The sequence below is a fragment of the Rhinolophus hipposideros genome (assembly GCF_964194185.1).
Source record: "Rhinolophus hipposideros genome assembly, chromosome: 17".
Lineage (NCBI taxonomy): Eukaryota > Metazoa > Chordata > Mammalia > Chiroptera > Rhinolophidae > Rhinolophus > Rhinolophus hipposideros.
This window is the reverse complement of record NC_138063.1, coordinates 40,558,965-40,581,081: the sequence shown is the minus strand read 5'-3', so window position 1 is coordinate 40,581,081 and position 22,117 is coordinate 40,558,965. Positions and strand designations below refer to the sequence as shown.

General features: G+C 37.0%; 1 protein-coding gene across 1 annotated transcript in view; it reads left to right on the top strand.

Moving 5' to 3' along the window:
* Nucleotides 1–22,117, top strand: part of LAMA3 (laminin subunit alpha 3) — a 250,555-nt gene that overhangs the window by 63,585 nt on the left and 164,853 nt on the right. Inside the window, exons 3-8 of the mRNA XM_081078751.1 lie at nt 2,411–2,528; nt 3,243–3,361; nt 4,581–4,751; nt 7,281–7,372; nt 10,233–10,348; nt 13,241–13,359. Coding sequence (XP_080934877.1) covers nt 2,411–2,528; nt 3,243–3,361; nt 4,581–4,751; nt 7,281–7,372; nt 10,233–10,348; nt 13,241–13,359 — 735 coding nt within the window. The remainder of the gene's footprint in view (nt 1–2,410; nt 2,529–3,242; nt 3,362–4,580; nt 4,752–7,280; nt 7,373–10,232; nt 10,349–13,240; nt 13,360–22,117) is intronic.

The window sequence follows — 22,117 nt, the reverse complement described above, 5'->3', positions numbered from 1 at the left end:
TTGGCTGTCTGTCCATGGATGAATGGATAAAGAGTAAGTGAAACATACTCGTATATAAAATGTAATATTGCTGGGCCATGGAAGGGAATGGGTTCTCGCCACCGGAGGCGGCAAGGATGGACCTGGAGGGTATTGTGCTCAGTAGAGTATGTCAGACGGAGAAAGGCAGGTGCAATGTGATTTCGCTTATATGTGGAATCTAAAGAACAAAACAAACAAACAAACAAAATAGAAACAAACTCAGATACAAAGAACATTTTGATGGTTGCCAGATGGGAGGGGGGTTGGAGGTGTGGGTGAAAAAGTGGAAGGGATTAAGAAGTACAAATCGGTTGTTACAAAGTAGTCATGGGGATGTAGGGTATAGCATACGGAATATATAATCAATAATATTATAATAACTATGTGTGAAGTCAGGTGGGTACTAGATTTATTGGGTTGATGGATGGGGGAGTTTGGGGGACAGGATGAAAAAGATGAAGGGATTAAGAAGTTCAGATTAATAGTTACAAAATAGTCATGGGGATGTAAAATAAAACATAGGGAATACAGTCAATAACATCGTAATAACTAAGTATAGTACTGGGTGGGTACTAGACTAGTCAGGGGGATCACTTCTTAAATTATATAAATGTCTAATCACTATGCTGTAAAATTAATGTAAAATAATATTGAATGTCAACTGTAATTGAAAAATTTTTAAAAGGGGGTAAAGGTGAAGGGTAATAACAGGTTCAAATTTTCCAGGTATACAACAAATAAGTCATGGAGATGTAATGTGCAGCATGGGGAATATAGTCAATAATATTGTGATAGCATTGTACAATGTCAAATGGTTTCTGGACTTACTTCTTTAGATATATAAATTTTAAATAACTACTGTGTACACCTGAAACTAATAATAATATTGTATGTTAGCTAAATTTTTTAAAAAATCTTTAAAAAAATAAATGTTTCACAATGTCTCTCCACAGGTTCCTTATTAATGACAGAGATGAAAAGATAACTTTATAATGGGGAAATCTAGTGGACATCTTCTTAGGCAGGTGCTCAAACATAGGATCACTGATAATAGGATAACCTGGCATCCCCGTGCCCCCCACACCCTGCATGATGCCATGAGAAGAACATGTTACATAGGTAGTAAATCTGCCAAAATGAATCAGATCATGAGAAATAATCAGAAAAATTCAGATTGTGGAATATTCAATGATAGAAGGGACCTGAACACTGAAACAATGACTGAAACTTACTTTCAGAGATTCAAAAAAAAGTGAATGTGTGTGTGTGTGTGTGTTTGTGTGTGTGTGTAGATGTTATTTCTCTGAAAATGCACAACTTTGTCTTTGCTTTTCTTCTTCTAGTGACTCCATTGGCTGGCACTTTCCAGCTTTATAAAGGGCCCTTGTGTACATCAGTGAATCTCAAGCTTGTGTCACATGTGTTTTGGAGTATTTTGAGTGATGAAAGAGCAAACATAAATAACATAATGGTTTAGCAGAAGGCACACATTTAAAAGGCACATAAATTTAAATTTTAGATTATCAAGCAGAAGAGAATCAATCCATACCTGTTGGTTTAACAGGCATGAAACATCTGTGAACTCTCTTTGGATACCATTCACTCTGCCTCACAGCAATATTTTGAATCTGCAAATCTGAGATATTTGCTGGAAAGCTGGAGCAGTTGACAAGAATCAGCTGCAAGTAACACAGCAATGGTGGTGATCAAGAAAACATACGAGATGTGATCAAACAATACAGTGAATGTTTAAATAAAAAAATTTATTACAGTAAAAGACAAATTGCCATTAATCCCCCTCTTGCTTCGAACACACTTATTCCATCGTTCTTGCCACTTTCAGAAGCAGTTCTGGAAGTTTTCTTTAGTGAGTGTCTTTAATTACACTGCCGTGGCTGCCTCAATGTCCTGAATCGATTCAAAACATTTACCTTTCGTGGTCCTTTTGACTTTGGGGAGAATGCTTGAGAGGTACTTAGCATAGTACCTAGAACATAATAATGATTACAGCAGAAATTATTAAATAGAGGGGTTTTTTTGTGGTGAGGGTGCTTGATGATGACTGTTGTTTGACACCAAACTTCTCTGAATGTACCGACTTTAAGATGCTGGGTAGTCTGGTTGAAATTCAAGGGTATAATGAATGGAGGTGTGATGACGATTAACATATAGATCTGGAGCAGAAAGAAAGATGATAATTTTGGTTTTGGATGTAATAAGCTTGAGAAACTGCAGCCAGGTAGAGATGCCCCGTAGGCAGTTAGAAATGGGGTCTGGATCTTGGCCGAGGTGTGGCTATATGCTTTGGGAATCAGCATTATATAGGTGGTGGTTGAGGTAGCAGATAGATGAGGTGACTTTAATAACTGTATCTCCTTTTCTTTATCAGCTTTTCCATGTGGCCTATGTTTTAATCAAATTTGCAAATTCTCCTCGTCCTGATCTTTGGGTCTTGGAAAGATCCGTAGACTTTGGGAGCACCTACTCACCTTGGCAATATTTTGCTCGTAAGTAATCTTGCTTACCATGTTATAAAAGGCTTTAATGAGTTGCAACAGATAAAGACTTTAACTAGAATTTAACTAGAAAATTAGTCTCTCAGTGTGGCTAGTTAGGGATTGGTCAGTTTTCACTTTCTAGGGTACCCTCAGAACATCCCTATTTTTCAAACATGTGTGCGTTAATTGCCAGGATACACATACAAAACTGAGGTTGAAATGTCTTTTATGTCAACAATTCTTGCCACTATTTAGGGAGAAACAATGTACCTGTAACTGGGCCATAGTTCCAATTCTTTTCCTTTTATGCAGAATTAGGAACTTAGTTTTATCTTTATGGATACTGCACTTTGCATAACTTACCTTTACCCTGTCATCTGCACTTCATTAATGAAGAATGTCAGGGTCTGCGTTGAATTGAGGTGGACAGGAATTTTGCTTACAAAGGCATTGGGTTTTCCATGAATGCTCCTTATAAGGTAAACTTGCCCAATGAGGAGTGAGGATTTAGAACTACATCTCCAAACATTGCCTTTGAAAGTGGACTGAAATAGCTTGGTATTTTGGTCTATAAACTTCGTTCTAAGCTTTTGTCTAAAAATCTTAAATGTTTCTGTTCTTTCCCTTTTCGTGTATTTTCTTAAGGAAATGTAAGATTTTTTAGGAGATTTACAACAAGATGATAATGTTTTATTTTACAGTGTTAAATTTTTTCCTTCCTAGATTCTAAAGTAGACTGTTTGCAACAATTTGGGCAGGTGGCAAATACAGCTGTCACCCAAGACGATGATGTGCTTTGTACGACTGAATATTCCCGAATTGTACCTTTGGAAAATGGTGAGGTAAGTAAGTTTGGGAGGCTGTGAGAGACAAGATTCAGAAATAAACATGAGGATATCAATATTTCATAAATGTGAAACTTACACTTTCAAGGAGTTCTAACATAGATCATGATGAAAGTGGTAGAGGAATCCCATTGAAGGCTCGCACAATGAGTTGGGTTGGAAATCCTTTTTTTTTATTTTTTAATTTTTATTGAGGTATCATTGACGTTGGAAATTCTATCTGAGGTCTCTGATTCTCCTCTGGAAGTCAGGTTTCCAAATTCAAGGCCCACAGATTTTGAACTCTCTTTTCTTGTGGAATATTTTGAGAGGGGGTTGCTGGTGATTGAGGTGATGATCCCTCCCTGTGTTTCACAAACACATTATCCATGTAAGAGTGAGGAGAGGAGGGGTAGGCAGCAGCAGCAGTCCCTGATCCCTTTGGGCAGGATGGGCATCCTCTGTTAGGGAGAAAAGAATGGCTCTCTTTTGGGGCTACATTTGGTCCTTGTGAAGTCCGCCTAGCTATTGTTAAGGTAGGTAAGAAAAGAGAGGTGGGGAGAATCAGAGAAGAATTCCATGGAAATTGTGAAGCCATAATGAGCATGAAGTGAGTTTCAAATAAATTTCTTTAAAATTTCTTTCTACTTTTTTAGGTAGAAAGATCTTTCTTGAGTAGCTCTATCTAGTATCTTCCAATGAGTGGTGCACTCACCATGTCTCAAATGGTTGGGAGTTGGACTTAATCATCTCAAGATTTAAGACAAAACATTGGTGTTGAATAGATTTTTGAAAATCTCCTTCACTGACAACTTTATATCCAGAGACTTCCTTTTTTCAATCTCATTTGTATTTTACATTACTTTAGCTTTGTTTCTTTGATGCAGCTTGACAAAAAGTTGTTTCCTTATATTTATATACTTTAACATTAAATTTTCAACATTTCACGGTATTACAGCCCTACAACTACACTGATAGAACAAAGCGTTTGAAAGTGAAATTATAACATCTCCCGAGAACTCAGGTTTTAAGAACACATTGCCAGAATTCGAAGGGAAGATGGAACTAGCAATACTGTTTTTAGACATAAAGAATATCCAATACCAACTACAAACATCCAATAGTTCAAAGAAACCTAGTGCTTTGGGGCATGTGAATTATTTTTAGTTGCTTGTAGCTAAATTTTGATGAAAGGACTTTTTCCCTCTCTATGTGTGTGCGTGTGTGGTTATTTTAGGTTGTGGTGTCCTTGATAAATAATCGTCCAGGTGCAAAAAATTTTACTTTCTCTCACACCCTGAGGGAGTTCACCAAGGCAACAAACATCCGCTTGCATTTTCTCCGAACCAACACCCTTCTTGGACACCTCATCTCCAAAGCACAGAGAGATCCAACTGTCACTCGTCGGGTAAGTAGTATTTTTAAGTGCCTAGACAGCAGCATTTACTTTTTTTTTGTTTATAAAATTAGTTGCCTTGAACTCTTTCAAGTAATCTTTATAGCCAGTAATAATGTAGGTGTAGGAGTTGTTCTTGTCTGAAATACTAGATGCGATTTAGAAGTTTGGTTGTTGAAGAAAAATCATTGCATTCAAAGAAGACGAAAGGTGAAAGATGACAGCCAGCCTGGTGTTAGTCTGACATTATAACAAAGAATTCCGAAGTCTCAGAGGCTTAACAAAATAAAGGTTCATTTTTTGTTCATGTGACAGTCTATGTGCCCAGCAGGTGGGATTAGCTCCATGCAGTCATTCAGGGAACCAGGCTTTTTATCTGGAGGCTCAGCCATCCTGTAGGACCTCAGAGTCCTTCTTTGGATCCCTGCATCTGGCCAACAGATGAAGGAAGAGAGAGGGTAGAGATGACTCACATGCTCCCTACACAGGTCACTTCCATTGGCAGGAACTGGTTGTACAGCCCCACCTAGCTGCAGGAGGCTGGGTAATGTAATCTAGCTGAAGTAGAGGAGCGTAGACATTGGGGAGCACTAGTACTCCTGTTGTGTTGGATGTACAGCCTGAACATCTCTTACTCCTCGTGTCAGGACAGTAACCCTATCTCTTGGTCACAGAAGTGGCCATCAGAACAAATAGCTTGAGTTCACTCTTCTCCTGCCAGTGCCTCCTATTGGCCAAACCAAACGAAGCCAGAGGGCAAGAGACCCTTGCTGCAGCCCACGAAGTTAAGCTCCAGGGCAAAGGGCAGGGTGGAGAAAGGTGGAGAGTGGACCTGGAAGGGTGAATGGAAGATGCGCAGCATACCTTATAGAGTCTGGCTTCTTATATAGGTAATCTCAGAGATCTGGGAAAGAAAGGAAGGGATAAAAGTAAGTTTAGCTACAGTTTTTAGCATTTTCCAGAAAGGCCTGTTATGTTGGGAGTAGGTGGCTTGTCTTCTGCATTTTCTGCATCCTTAGCACTCTCTGAGCTGCAATATGTGGAAACTATATTGGATCCAAGGATGGGATTTACAAAGGAGAGCTGGGCTTTCTGATAAACAGTAGCCAGGCTGCATTTCCATTCCTTCAGGTGTTTGGAAGGCTCGCCACAAATATACCTCACCACTTTTTTTTTTTCTTCACTTTTGTTTTCTTTTGGCGTGGGGTGTGTTCCAGGATTTGTACTCATATATGTGTATATTTCTTTTCACTTAAGTGAACACAATCTTCTCTATTAAGTCATTATTAATGGAGCACACACATATGTAATCTTGAGCCCCTACAACTCGGTGGCTTCTCTGAATGGAGGAAGAGAATATCAGCAATCCTGTCAACACAACATGTGTGCTGCTGGGGTGAAGGCTGGTTGTGTGCTTCTCTCCCTGGCTGCCACTGCCCTTAACGTATATGTAGAGAGAAACTTCTATGGGGATCAGCATGGAAGCCTCTCAGTGTTAACATGTCACAGAAAGCCCTCTAATACTGAATTTATCCAGATTAACAAGAGAGGTTGTTAATGCCGTCAGACTAAGTAAGACATTGCCAGAAAGCTTAGACACCTTTAACAGTCTATAAAGAGGAAATCAGAGTGGAACCCCAACATCAAGTGAATACGGCGCTTCAAGATGACTAATCTCAGCAACAATAACAAAAAGATACAAAACCTTCTTGTCCTTGTGAATTCAAAGACTTCTTCACCAACAGGTATTCTTTTCACTGACCGCATGATATCAGTGAGAAAGATTATTGTCCAACCCCCAAATTACTCGCTGAATGAATCCGGTGCATCTCCTGCCAAGTCTGAGGAGTAAAGGAACTGGCAGACAGTGCCACCTGTTGTCACTAGTGGAGAGGCCTCCAACACACTAGAGATGTGCCTTGTCAATAAGATGGCCCATAGTCGTGGCCTGGTTTGGGGGCCGATCCGTGGCTGGATCTGAGCTTGCTCTGTCTGGCCTTTGGAGCTTGACCCTCTGCCTTTGGCCTTATTAACCCTGAGCTAGCAAGGCTTCAACAACTGCAGGTTGCCCCTGCCAGACTCAGCACTGTATCTGATCCTTCTTTGTAAATATTCTCTTCCTTCCTGGAGCCTGGACGTAGTAGGTGCAATATTTTTGATAAAAAAATGTATTTCTGATAAATATGTTCACTTTATGAAACCCAGATTTACATTAAAAGATAAGTTGGGAAGCACTTAATCCCCGTCCAAAAGGCTATAGCGTATGATTGTTTTTCAAGGCAATTTCCCTCCATGCATTTAAAAGTGTTTTGATTTTTAAAAATGTACAAATTCAGCATTATGCTATAAAATTCGACTGAGGAATGCATTTGTTTCGTAAGACAAGTTACATCCAAATGTGGCTTCCTGTGTGTTGAGGCAGGCTCAAGACAACAGGGTGAAAGGGAAGTAGAGTCGATGCAGACATGAGTTAAAGATTAGTAAAGGAAAGTTTATGTTGCCGTGTGGTAAAACTGCCATGTTCTGTTTTATGTTGCATAGTATTATTACAGCATAAAGGATATCAGCATTGGTGGGCAGTGTGTTTGCAACGGCCATGCTGAAGTGTGCGATGCAAACAATCCTGAAAAACTGTAAGTACATTGTTCAGATTGTTTTAGCCTTGCTAGGAATACGTCTGATTGCTTCAGTGGATGTTTGCCTCCAATGAAATGTCTATAATTCCCTCTCCTCAACCAGACAGTGCCCAAGGCAGGCACAAATAATTGATTAGAGTTTCCAAGAGAAATAAAACTTGTTTGTTATCCCTGGTCTAATGGGATCAGGGGTATACATTTTTCAAATTCTTTTTCCCTATTTTTTTTTTATTTTGGTAAAATACACATAATGTAAAGTTTACCATCATAATCATTTTAAGTGTACAGTTCAGTAGAGTTAACTACATTCACGTTATTGTGCAATCCATCTCCAGAACTCTTCATCTTGCAAACCTGAAATTCTATACTTGTTAAACAGCAACTCACCATTCCTTGCTCCGCCTGGCCCCTGGCAACCACCATTCTGCTTTCTGTCTCTATGAATTGGACTATTCTAGGTACCTCATATAATTGGAATCACAGAATATTTGTCTTTTTGTGACTGGCTTATTTCACTTAGCATAATGTCCTCAAGGTTCATCCTTGTTGTAGCATGTGTCAGTATTTCCTTCCCTTTTGAGGCTGAATAATATTTCATTACTGTGTTTCCCCAAAAATAAGACCTAGCCGGACCATCAGCTCTAACGGTCTCATCTTATATTAATTTTTGCTCCAAAAGACGCATTAGAGCTGATGGTCCGGCTAGGTCTTATTTTCGGAGGAACACGGTATGTACCTATATACTTCATTTTCCTTATCCATTCATCCATCAGTGGATACTTAGGTTATTGCCACCTTTTGGCTATAAATATAGGTGTACTTCTTTGTTTTTAATTGAGGTATATTTCACATACAGTAAGACTTATGGATTTTAAATATTAAGTGTTTGGCAATTGTATATACACTTACATTACCATCACAAAAGGGGTTCTTTAAAGGGCTGGAAATTACTGGATACTAGATATAGTAATAATTTTTCTCTCAATGTTTTATTTAAAGTGTATAATTCCCCATGAGTAGCATTTACCAGAGATATATTTTACTTTAGTCAGATTCTGGTTTGTACATTGTTAGACCTAGCTTCATGTTCAGGCAGAGGTACGAGTTACAGCTTACATAGTGTGCTTTGTGGAGCCCTTCTACCTTACCTGAAACAGTTCCTAATATTGTCAACCCTCCGTCAGGGGCCAGGTGGTGCTATCTGAGATAGCAGTGTGAATCCATCAACTGACTATCCTTTAATGGGCAAGGACTTGTTTATTAATTATTAATCCATCACTGCTGTGTAGACTACTAGAGGATAGAGCCCTAAGACAGTAGAAATCAGGTCAGGGATGTCCTGAATTAGAGAGAGAGAAGAGAAGAGGTTGGTCTCTTGTCCCTGACCCTGAGACAAAATGGCGCCATGTGGGAGAGGAGTTGAAGTCAACAGAGAAGATTTGGGTTTTCCTCTTGGAAGAGCTGCCAACCCCTATTGACTCTGCAGATCTAGAGGATGGTTTTGAGTAGAGAGGCCATCTTCCCATGTCTGGTGAATGGTTCAGTGTGCCACTGGTGTAGAATAACACAACTGCCTTGCCTCCCATGGCCTGCTAGTTTGCTTCTGTCCAAAAGGCTGGCTTGCATATATGCTGATGAACTGCACATCCAAGGATAGAAAATCATGAAGAGGATTCTTCAGTCAGTAGCATTTTCAACAACATCCTTACAGCAGATGCAAGGATGAGTTTTCTATATCAACCATCAGCCTGGGATGAGAGAGAGTCAGTAAAAGCAGTTATTTGTGGGTACCAATATGATTCAGATAAGTACCCAGCTTTTTTTCCTTTACTATGCTCATTTTTAATCTCCGTGTGAGAGTAGTTGGACTGTATGTTCTTCAAGCCACCTTCCCAGTCCAGCTTATATAAATACATCTTTGGCAACGAACTGAAATAGCCTCTCTGACAAAAGCCCATTTGGACTCCAGCTGTTCTGTGCTGCCTGTCCATTTGCTTTAACAGGCTGCTGAGCTGGGAGAGTGATAACACATTGTATTAGGAGTATAACTAAATATATGCCATCCCACCTCCCCTCAGAAGAGTTGAGAGAATCCCTACAGGCATAGGAAAGAGCCTCCTTTGACAACTTGTGAATCCTCTTTCAAGCATAGATGAATGGGAGCTCAGAGCTTGGAGCTCTAATTCAATGCCATCGCTACAACAATTTCATTTTGACTTGGAAAAGTTTGAAGATGGATGTATAATGCTTTGAATGTAGATTTTTAAAAGATGTTTTACTCTTTTGTTTTGCCGAGTGATCTCAGCTTTGGGCCCTGAGATGAAGCTGTCTGTTGGAGCTAGTGCAGCCTCTTGGGACAGGGTCCTCTGAGATCTTATTAGCAACTGTCTCTGGCATTTGGTGGATCTCTGTGCATGACCCCAGGTTGAGAGCAAGAAACCTGAGCAGATCTTTCTTACAGGATGACTCCAGATCTTTGTGAAGATGTAATATTCAACACATCTCAGTAAACTCAGCACTTGCTTGCTCATGTGTTGCTTTATTGTAATATATTGTGGTAGAGAAAAAAGAGCTGGGACTTTGAAGTCAAACAAACAGGTTTGAAATCTAGCTATCATCAACAGTTGACCTTTGGCAAGTGTTTTAATCTCTTTAATTTAGTGTCACCGGCTGTAAAATGCAGACAATAAGTAGGATGGGGAAGACTTGAAATAATATACTCAAAGTGCTTTGTTCTCATAATTACTCAATGAATGGTACCATGGGTGGCCATGGTGACTGTCAGTCTTTCACACAGGAACAACTGATCTTAGTCAAAACTTTTCAGTAACTGAAATATGCTTCATCATATACCCAGGTTTCGATGTCAATGCCGACACCACACCTGTGGGGAGACGTGTGATCGCTGTTGTGCTGGGTACAACCAGAGGCTCTGGCAGCCGGCCACATGGGAGCAAGTCAATGAGTGCGAAGGTGAGCACTGGGGTAGGGGCGCTGGGAAATGAGGCCCTGCACACCATTTACCCCCATTTCTGTCTGAGGACTGATGCTAGGTTTTTACCTGCTTATGAAGAGGATGAGATCATTTCAATCTTGGGGACTCAGGTCTTTCTATTGTAATGAATAACTCACAGACTGGAGGGGTAAGTGCCCCACTGTAAATTCAGATATAAGTATGAGAACAAAAATAGCAACAATAATATCTTTAATATCTAACTCAACCTTTTTTCCTAATAGATTTATCTGGGAACTTGATTAAAACATACAAATTACTAGAAAGACTTGGAAAATTTGATCTAAGTAGAATATAATGTATTGATTTTCTTGTTTTTTAAATTAAATTTATTGGGGTGACAATGGTTAGTGAAACCACATAGGTTTCAAGTGTGCAGTTCTATAATATTAATACCATTTATCTATCACATTGTGTGCTCACCACCCAGAAGGAAAACTGACTCTGGGTGATGAATTGATTTTCTGCATAAGAGAGAATAAGAATTTTGCTTATGTTAGATCTTTTTCATCTTGGCAATGATAAAAATCCTAAGTAGGTTTTAAATTATATTTTCTAATTTTAGAAGTATCATACATTATTTGTGTAAAGAAAACACAGAAATTATTTTAAAAAAGGAAAATCTTCAATAATTTTACTATCCAAAGTAAACCACTATTAATATCTTGTTAGGTATTTTAGTGTTTTTTTTCATGCACGGCTTAAATAGTCAAGAGTATATTATTTATACAATTTTGTATTCTGATCTTCTTCACTAGATATTTTTAGATATTTTCCTATATAATTAAAAACTCATTGGCCTCCTTTTTGATTGTACATAGCATTGTCATTCTATGGATGTATGTGTCACCAAAAAGTGTTTGTTGAAGTCCCACTATGTGCCAGAGAATGTGCTCTATTGCAAACAAAATACAAGCAGTTCTTGACCTCATAGAAGAGTTGGGCAAATATACTGTTATTTGCTTAGCTATTTCCATATAATTAGTCAGTAAGATTGTTTCCAATTTATTGCTGTTACAATTAGTGCTGAGATGAATAGGCTTGGGAGTCAAAGACAAGTCAGAATTCTGCCTCTTTTACTTATGAACTATGTAAATATTGGCATATCCCTTAACCTCTCTAAGCCTCAGCATCTCTGTTCAGATGAGAGGGATAATAATACTCACTTTAGAGAGTTATTTTGCAGATTAAATGAGATATCGCACTAAAACCAAAGTGAGATCATCTCACACCTGTCATAATGGCCTTCAGCCATAAATCAACAAGCAACAAGTGTTGGCAAAGATGTGGGGAAAAGGGAACACTTGCGCATGTTGGTGGGCTTGCAAATTGGTGCAGCCACTATGGAAAACAGTATGGAGGTGTCTCAAAAAATTAAAAATAGAACTATCTTATGACCCAGCAATTCCACTCCTGTATATTTATCCAAAGAAATCTAAAACATTAATTTTAAAAAATATATGCACCCCTATGTTTACTGGAGCGCTATTCACAATAGCTCAGGTCTGGAAACAATTGAAATGCCCATCAATAGACGATTGGATAAAGAAATTGTGGTACATTTATACAATGGAGTATTACTCTGCCATAAAAAGAATGAAATCTTACCATTTGCAACAACATGAATGGAGCTAGAGGATATTATGCTAAGTGAAATAAGTAAAACTGAGAAAGACGAACACCGTATGATTTCACTTATATGTGGAATCTAAAGAACAGGATAAATGAGCAAACAAAAGAGAAATAGACTCATAGATACAGAGAAAAAACTGATGGCTGGTAGAAGGGAGGGGGTTTGGGGAGATGGGTGAGAAGTGAAGGGATTAGGAAGTACAAATTGGTAGTTACAAAATAGTCATGGGGATGTGAAATATAGTATGGGAGATATAGTCAATAATACTGTAAAAACTATAGTGTCAGATGGGTACTAGACTTATTGGGGAGATCACTTCATAAATTATATAAATGCCTAACCACTGCACTGTACACCTGAAACTAATATGAAATAATATTGAATGTCAACTATAATTTAAAAATATATACCGTGTTTCCCCCAAAATAAGACCGGGTCTTATATTAAGGTTTTCTCCAAAAGATGCGTTAGAGCTTATGTTCAGGGGATGTCATCCTGAAAAATCATGCTAGGGCTTATTTTCCGGTAAGGTCTTATTTTCGGGGAAACACGGTAATCACAGAATGTAAAATACAGCATAAAGAATATAGTCAATGGTATTGTAATAGCTATGTACAGTGTCAGATGGGTAGTAGGCTTGTTGGGATTATCACTTTGTAAGGGGTATAAATGTCAGTTGTTTGTACACCTGAAACTAATAAAAATAATAAATAAAATTTTAAAAATTAAAAATCACTTTTAATTTTGTAAATTAAAAGTGATGCATGTAAATCCCTTTTCATAGTGTACCAAGAGCTCAATTATTCTTGTTAGTAGTAGTAATAGCAATAATAGTGATATTCTCTTTGTGCATGAAGCTTAACTGGCATTCTGGTTTATCTTAAATTATTGTAAATATATGTATATATAATTTTATATATATAATATATATATATAATTTTATATATATTATATATATAATTATATATATTATATATATATATAATTTTTTTAAAAAGATAGCCCTATCCCACATAATATCAAATGAAAGAAGATGTAAATTGCATGTTATTATAGGCTAGTCTTTGTGTAAAAGTGCCTAAAATTTTCCACTGAGAATGTCCCTGGTTTCCAGAGCAGACTTTATTGTAGCTCAATGAACAGTAATACTATTTGGGAGAATTTACTACTAAGTGTCTCATAGTCATGATGGAATATTAACATAGAATGCCTTTTTCAGCATGCAACTGCCACGGTCACGCCATTGACTGCTACTATGATCCAGAAGTTGAGAGGCAGCAGGCAAGCTTGAATATCCAAGGCATCTATGCAGGTGGAGGGGTCTGCATTAATTGTCAGGTGAGGTACTATTTAAAGCAAAGTGGATGTGTCACTGTAGGAAATGAGCATTAATTAAACCCTTCTCCCCAAAATATGTCAAGGAAGTGATATGCAATTGAAAGTATTTTCTGAAACCATTTTCCCACTTTGGTACATGACAATTCTTGTTAGCTAGGTGTAATTTAGCGATTGTAGGGAAAATGGACTGAGACATGTTTGTCCAGATTTCATTGATTATGTTCTTCATTTAGTTCTTTGCCTATATGGAGAGGAGAATTCCTGGTTGTCATCCTGACTGCTATCTATTAGTGGTAGAAATCTCTAAGATAGGAAGGCAAATAGGTGTTAATTTCAGTACTGATTCTAAATCATGTTTCCAGGTCAATTCTGAATCTAGACTCAGTGAGGAAATATATCATGATCAACTGATGATGTCATAGACACCAAATAAGAAATACTGACTTTTCATCCCTTCTAGAGGACAGTTGGGTCCACTGAAAAGTAGCCAAGAGCAGTATATGGCAAAAGAGGGTATATTGTTCATAAATTTGGTCTATGTTGTCACTTTGTGTTGTGTGCTTTTATAGTGATGTTTTGTTAATGTTACAATTAATGAGGTACTCTTTTCATGAGATGCCCATTTGTGTGGAACCAGAGCCACATATTCTTAGAGAGAACCACAATTCTCCACTTGTCTCTCGCTCCACACATTTTATGTTATCTGTCATTGCAGATAATTAAAATACAAATAAAATGTAATTCATACGCTTGTTACAAATCGCAGGGTTTCACACATAAGTGAAAGAGCCCAGGATCTTCTTAAGACTTTGCACTACAAGACCCTCAGGTGATTTGTATGCACATTAAAGATGCAGAAGCACTGGATTTGGAAGTGTAGGTGGAACATTTTCTCCAGATGAAAGATCAAGCCCCTCAATGTGTCTTCAGAAAATCTTGTTCCTCCTCTTAGGAATATTATTTTTATACTTTGCTGTTCCAGAAACCATCAATATAGTCCTTTTTTTTTTCAAAGTGGCTCTGCAAAAGCACTTTTATGTTTGAAATTATTAAAATCTTGATTAGTTCATTGCATTTTTTTTTCCAATTTAAACTTAAAGTGTCTTTGCTTAAGTTAGGTATTTAGTTAGCACAATTAATTTTTTTTGTTGTGGTGAAATATACATAACATAAAATCTACCATTTTACCCATTCTACGTGTATATTTCAACATAATTAATTTTTATATTACATTCACAATCAAGAAACAAGGAGAAAGTTTTTGCTTCTGTTATGGTTTAGTGGCTCCAACAAGACCCAAACCTCCCATTGATAACTATAAACAAAATAAAAAAACAAAAGTCCTCCTCTCTCCCCAAACAATGATCTGAAGGCACTGGGGAGTAAACATAAGCGGGAAGATACTAGAAAGGAGCTGCCACTTAGCAAAAGGGATCAGCATAGGTTGAATGACATGTTTTTATGACTTTTAGCCAGAGAACAGACCAAATTTGGTGCCACATGGTATGGCTAAAGTTCCTTTAGAAAATCTTGAGTCTTCTGGCCTGAAGTGTAAGAGGACAGAGTTTAGGGCAACCACAAAGTATGGAAAGTGAGTAGGTGGTCCAGAAAAAAAGAAATCAAGAGGAAGTCCCTAATTCTATGTGTAAATTCTCCCCAAGTTTCTGACTGACCCCTGAACTATCGGTGCATAGGGTGGTTTTCAGCTAAAACTAAAACAATTTATTTGAGATTTGAGTTACCACTCGAGTCAGAGTTTGCAATTTCAGTAAAATCAAGTTAATTGTCTCATAAAAAAATCAATATTTTTAAAAGAAATATTACAGAATCCAGAGTCTTTACAACATAAAATTTGCAGTGTCCAGGATACAATCCAAAATGTTTCGACATTTGAAGAACCAAAGCAATGTGACCTATTCTGAAAAGAAAAGACAATTAATAGTGATAAATCCTGAAGTGACCCAGATGTTGATGTTAGCAGTTAAGGATTTTAGAGCCACTGTGATAACTGTGCTCAAAAATATAAATAAGTTTACAATGAATGAAAAGATAAGAAATACCAGGAGAGAAATAAAAATATAAAAGGAACCAGATGAAAATTCTAGAACTAAAACATGAATTATATTAGATTGGAAATTCATTGGATGGGTCTAATAGCAGAATGGAGAAAATAGAAAAAAGAGTCAATGAAGACATATCAATAGAAATTATCCAGTCTGAAGAAGACAAAGAAAAAGATTTTTAAAAAACAAACAGCAATTTGGGAACTTGTGGGACAATATCAACAGGTCTAACACAGATGTAATTGGAGTTCCAAGAAAAAATGAGAATGAAGAAAAAAAAAAGAAGAACAAAAAAAGGAAACAATACTAGGAAATTTTTCAATAGACTAAAATTCACGAGGTTTAGTTAATACCAAGCTGGATAAATACAAAGAAAACCACTTCTGGACCTAAGCATTAAACTGCTGAAAACAAAAGACAAAATTTGAAAGTAGACAGATAAAAACAATACATTACAATGACTGTAGACTTCTCAGAAGCTATGAAGGCCACAAAATAGTGGAGCAGTCTTTTTAAAGGCTAAAAGGAAGAAAAACAAACAAAGACCTATCAACCCAGAATTCTTTACTTAGCAAAAGTATCCTTCAAAAAGGAAAGCAAACAGAAAAATGTTTTATCAATAAAATAAAGCCAGAAATGCTAAAGCAAGTTCTTTAGGTTAAAGAAATATGATACCAGCTTTTTATGAAGATGGCTCTGAAAGTGAAGAATGAAGCTCCTGCCCCCTTGAAAGCCGAAGCCAAAGCAAAGGCGTTGAAAGCAAAGAAAGTAGTGCTGAAAGGCGTCCACAGCCACAGAAAACAGATCCGCACATCACCCACCTTCCAAAAGCCCAAGACACTGCAGATCCAAAGGTAGCCCAACTATCCTTGGAAGAGTAACCCCAGGAGAAACAAGCTTGACCATCATGCCATCATCAAATTCCCTTTAACTACCGAGTCAGCCATGAAGAAGATAGAATACACTTGTATTCATTGTGGATGTCAAGGTCAACAAGCACCAGATCAAACAGACTATGAAGAAGATCTATGACATTGACATGGCCAAGGTCAACACCCTGATCAGGCCTGATGAAGAGAAGAAGGCATATGTTTGACTAGCTCATGACTATGCTTTGGATGTTGCTTTGGATGTTGCCAACAAAATTGGGATCATCTAAACTGAGTCCAGCTGGCTACTTCTCAATATAAAAATTTTGCACTGTTAAGAAAACAAAACAAAACAAAACAAAAAAAAGAGATATGATACCAAATGGAAACTCAGGTCTTCAGGAAGAAGAGTATCACATCATAAATGTCTGTGTAAATGTAAAGGACTATTTAAATTTTTTTCTTAAAAAATATGTAGGGTTGCTTAAAGTAAAAATTATAACATTGTCTTGTGGGATTTATAATGTATGTAGATATAATGCATAAGAAACTATAGCGTAAATAACAGGGAGAACATATAGGATTGTAAAGTTTCTATAGTTTACATGAAGTGATATCATATTAACCCTAATCAGACTGTGAGAAGTTAAGGATGTACATAACCCCTAAAGCAATTAACTAGCAAAATGCAAAGAGGTATAGTAGAAAGGTCAATTGGTAAATTTAAATAGTAAATTTACATAGTTTTAAAAAATATACAAATAATTGAAAGAAGGGAGGAAAGAAGGAAGACAGGGATGAAACACACACACACACACACACCCCAAAATGAAGGTGTGAACAGAAAATAAATATGAAAATGGTAGACTTATTTTTCAGCCGTATCAATAAATAGATTAAGTGATAATGGACTAAACACTCCAATTCAAAGACAGAAGTTATCAGAATAGATAAGAAAGCAAGACTCAACTATATTCTGCTTATAAGAGGTGCACTTTACACATGTAGACATAGATATGTTGAAAATAAATGAATAGAAAATATTGTAAATATATAATAAACATTAAAAGGATAGATTGGTGATATTAATATCAGATAAAATAGATTTCAGTACAAAAAGCATTAACAGAGATTAGTAGAGACATTTCATAACAATACAAAGGTCAATTTGTTAGGGAGACATTGCAATCATAATAACAGAGGTTTAAAATACATACAGTAAAATTTGACAATATTAAAAGGGAAAACAGACAATTTCATAATAATAGTTTATTAGGATAGATTACTAGGAAAATTCCAATATTTGAAATAACATACTGCTAAATAATCCATATCAAAGAAGAAATCTTGAGGGAAATTAAAAATGACTTTAATAATGAAAACAACACATCAAAATTTGTGGGATGCAGTTAAAGCAGTACTTCAAAGGAAATTTACAGCTTTAAATGCTTATATTCGAATACAAAGTCTAAAATCAGTGATCCAAAGTTCCACCTTAAGAAGTTAGTAAAAAAAGAGCAAAATAAATCCAAAGTAAGTAGAAGGAAGAAAATAATTAAGATAAGAGCAGAATTCAACATAAGAGAAAATAGGCAAACAAAAGAGAAAATTAACAAAACCCAAAGCTTGTTTTTTGAAAATGTCATTAAAATTAGTAACTCCCAGTTGCACTGATCAGGGAAAAAGAAAAGGCAGTTATAAAGTACCAGCATCATATACAAAATTGCTTTATCATTAGAGTGACTACAGACATTAAAAGGAAAATAAAAGAACACTATGAACAACTTTATGGCAACAAAATTGGAAACCTAGATTAAATGGACAAATTTCTTACTAAAGAAATGGAAACTGACACCAGATAAAGCAGGACATACGAATATCCATATATCTGTGAAAAAAATGGAATTCATTATCAAAAATTTCTGACAAAGAAAGTTCCAGGCCCAGATCATTTTACTGCCAAATTTTCTTAAATATTTAGGGGAGACACAGCACCAATCTTACACAAATTCTTTCAGAAAACAGAGAAGAGAATACTTCCCAACTTTGATGAGGCTAGTGTAACTTTAATACCAAAACCTGACAGACATTACATAAAATAATATAGCTGACCTGTGTCTTTCATGAACATCATAGATTCAAAAATATTTAACAAAATATGAGAAAATAGAATTCAACAATATATTATAAGTATAATACATTATGACAAGTAAGGTTTATCTCAGGAATGCAAGGTTGATTGAACATTCCAAAGTCAATCTATGTAATTAATCACATTAACAGAATAAAAGAGAAGAATCAGGTGAAATGCCATTAGACAAAACCAATATCTATTTTATGATAAAAGCTCTTGGCAAACTAGGAATAGAAGTGAAATTCTGCAATCTGATAAAGCATTTATGAAAAACCTACAACTAATATCATGTTAGTGGTGAAATATTGAACTATTTCCTTCTGAAGATTTGGAACAAGGTGAGGATGCTTGCTTTTCACCACTTTTAAACAGTGCCCTGGAGGTCCTAACCATTGCACTAAGGCAAGAAAAGGAAATAAAAGGCATTAAGATTGGAAAGGAAAAAGTAGAACTGCCTATATTTGCAGATGACATGATTATGTAGAAAATCTTAAGGAATATACAAAACAACTGCTAGAACTCATAAATAAATTAATAAGGATACAAGGAAATTATATTTAAAAATTAATTGTATTTTTGTATACTAGTAGCAAAAACTAGGAAAATGAAACAATATTCAATTTAAAATAGTGTCAAAAAACAAAATTCTTAAGAATAAATTCAACAAAAGGCATGCAAGACTTCTATGCTAAAGTTAAAAAACATTGGTGAGGGAAATTTAGAGGTACGTAAATAAATGGAAAGATATAACATATTTATGTATTAGAAGGCTCAATATTATTATGATATCAATTCTCCCCAAGTTGATCTAAAGATTTAATGCAGAATTTTTGGTAGAATTTGACAAGTGTTTCTAAAGTTTATATGGTTATTTAAAGGACTGAGAATACCTAAAGCCATCTTGAAAAAGGAGAATAAAGTCAGATAACTTGTATTATCTTATTTTAGGACTAACTGTAAAGCTACATCAATCAAAACAGTGTGATACCGACATAAGGATAGACAATTAGGTCAATGTAACAGAATAGGGAGCACAGAAACAGACCTACACTTATATACACATTTGGTTTTTGATAAAACTACCAAAGCAATCCAATGGGAAGTGTCGGGGAGGGGAGAAAGTCTTTTCAACAAATGGTTCTGGGATAACTGGGTATTTATATGGAAAAAATAATTCTTGACCCTTACCTCAAATCATACACAAAAACTAAATTGATTCGGATTGGACTGAAATAAATCTAAAACTATAAAGCTTTAGAGAAAAATATAGGAGAAGACCTTTGTAATTCAAAGGATAAGCAAAGTTTTCTTGGGTCACAGAAAGAAATAACCATGAAAAATTGACAAATTAGAACATCAAAATTAAAAATACATGTTCATAAAAGACACGATTAAGGAAATAAATAGGAAGCCACACATGGAGGAAATATTCACAAAACATAAATCCGACAAATGGTTGGTATCCAGGATGTATAAAGAACACCTACAGCTCATAACTAAAAGACAAATAACCCAATAAATATGCAAAAGATTTGAACAACCACCTTACAAAATTAGACATATGAATGGACAATAAACCTACAACAAAGCATTTAAAATCATTAGTCATCAGAGGAATGCAAATTAAAATTACAATGACTTACCAACCATTTTGGTGAGGATGTGGAGCACCCATACTATCATGCATCATTATTGGTGTGAATGGAAAATGATACAACTGCTTTGGGAAAATGTCTTGGCAGTTTTATAAGTAAAACTAAACGTGCACCTGCTCCATGACTCACAAATTCCACTCATCAGCATTTGTCCATGAGAAACAGGAATGTATGTTTACAAAAAGCTTATGGTAGCTTTATGCACAATAGCACCAAATTGGAAATAGCCTATAGCAAGGTCCTCCTATCAGAAACCCAGCTGTCTTAGTCCATTCATTGAATGAGTGGCTTAAACTATAAACAGTTCTTTCTCATAGTTCTGGAGGCTGCGAAGTCCAAGATCAAGGAGCTGGCAGATTTGGTGTCTGGTGAGGGCCCACTTTCTGATTTGCAGATGGCTGCCTTCTCATTGTATCTTCTTCACATCATGGACAAAGAGATCATCTCTTTTAATGAGGGTGCTAGCCCCAGCATGAGGGCTCCACCCTCATACTTTGATCACTTCCCAAAGGCCCCATGTTCAAATACCATCACATTGGGGATTAGGCTTCGACATATCAATTTTTTGGAGGGGGAGCACAAACATTTAATTGGTAGTACCAGCTAACCTGGCTGATTCCCACCTTTTCTGTATAGAGCTGGCAATGGGAGAATGTTGAAATATCTGCCATCAGCTCTGGGCTTGTGACAGAAACGGAATGTCACACAGGCTAGGCCTGGAGATTTTCAGATGGTCAAGCAGCCAGCATGTGAGAGAGCCAGATTATTATCATGCAGGGCAAGCAGTTATCAGAGATGGCTATATGCTCATGTGGCACTGATTTTATTTTTCGTTCTTGAGTTTGCCATTTTAAGTATTGGTTTGGGGTATGTGACATTTTTGATAGGGTTGACCAGTTCCCTGGGAGGTGGCATGTGAGTAAAGACCTGAAAGAAGTGAGTGAAGGAGCCAGGCATCTGTCTGGGGGTGGGGGACTATTCAACAGAGGGGGTGGCAGGGCAAAAGCCCTTGAGAGGGACACGGGACCCTGTGTGGCTGGAGGGGAGTGACCGGGGTCACGTCAGAGAAGTGACAGAGGCCAGATCATGTTGGCCTTAGGAAGGAAAATCAGATAGGAGGCTTTTCAGGAGAATGTGGCTGACAAATGTACTAGCCAATAGTCTCCATGTGCTTTGAGGTTCACAGAAATGAAAACCAGCAACCGGTAGGTGTGGTCAAAGAATTGAGAGACTGAGAGAGAGATGGGGTTTACCTGAAGATTGAAAAGCACCTTGGGAAAGTTCTGCTTGGAGGAATCAGGACCCAAGAAGTATCAGAGCAGGGCCAGGTTTCTAGGTGAGCATTCCATAGAAAGATTCTCTAGGTTGTGCCAAAGGAGAGGGTAAGTGTGTGTGGACTTACCTCCTGCATAGATTCCATTAGGGCATGTATCTTTAGCTTGGGTAGCTGAGGTTTTCTTATCTTGTTAAGTGTCATGCAAATACAAATTCAAGTACCCACTTCTCCCAGCAAGATTGCTTCCTCAGTGCTTCCAATACAGAAATTAGAGAGCCACCATTGTCTTTGGGTCTCAATGTGGCCTTGGTCCAACCATGACCTTGGTGTCCGTGGATAAAGGGGTGTGTCATTGTCTTCAGGGTGGGATGTGGGTCCTAGACAAGTACTTGAGATCTGAAGGCAAACTACAGGCATTATTCCATCTGTAGGGTGATTTGTTCCTCTCTTTTTGTCATTTGTTGCTGTTTTTTGTGTCTTAAAAATATAACTTCTCTGTGGCAGGTGCTTCATTGACCAAACTGTAGAATAAGGAAAAGCCTGGGCTGCCCATTTCAGAGAGCTTTTCCTTATTTCCTACTCCAATGGGAGAAAATTGGGGAGCCAAGATTAACCTGATGCCTTCTGTCTATTCTAAGTCATAGTGGCAAGCAACAGAACTGAGAGGTTAATTGCGTTTGATGGAAAGGAGGGTAGACTATGGCTGTTTCTTATTTGCCCAAAATGTTTATGCATGTAAATGTTAAGTCAGAGAAATGGCC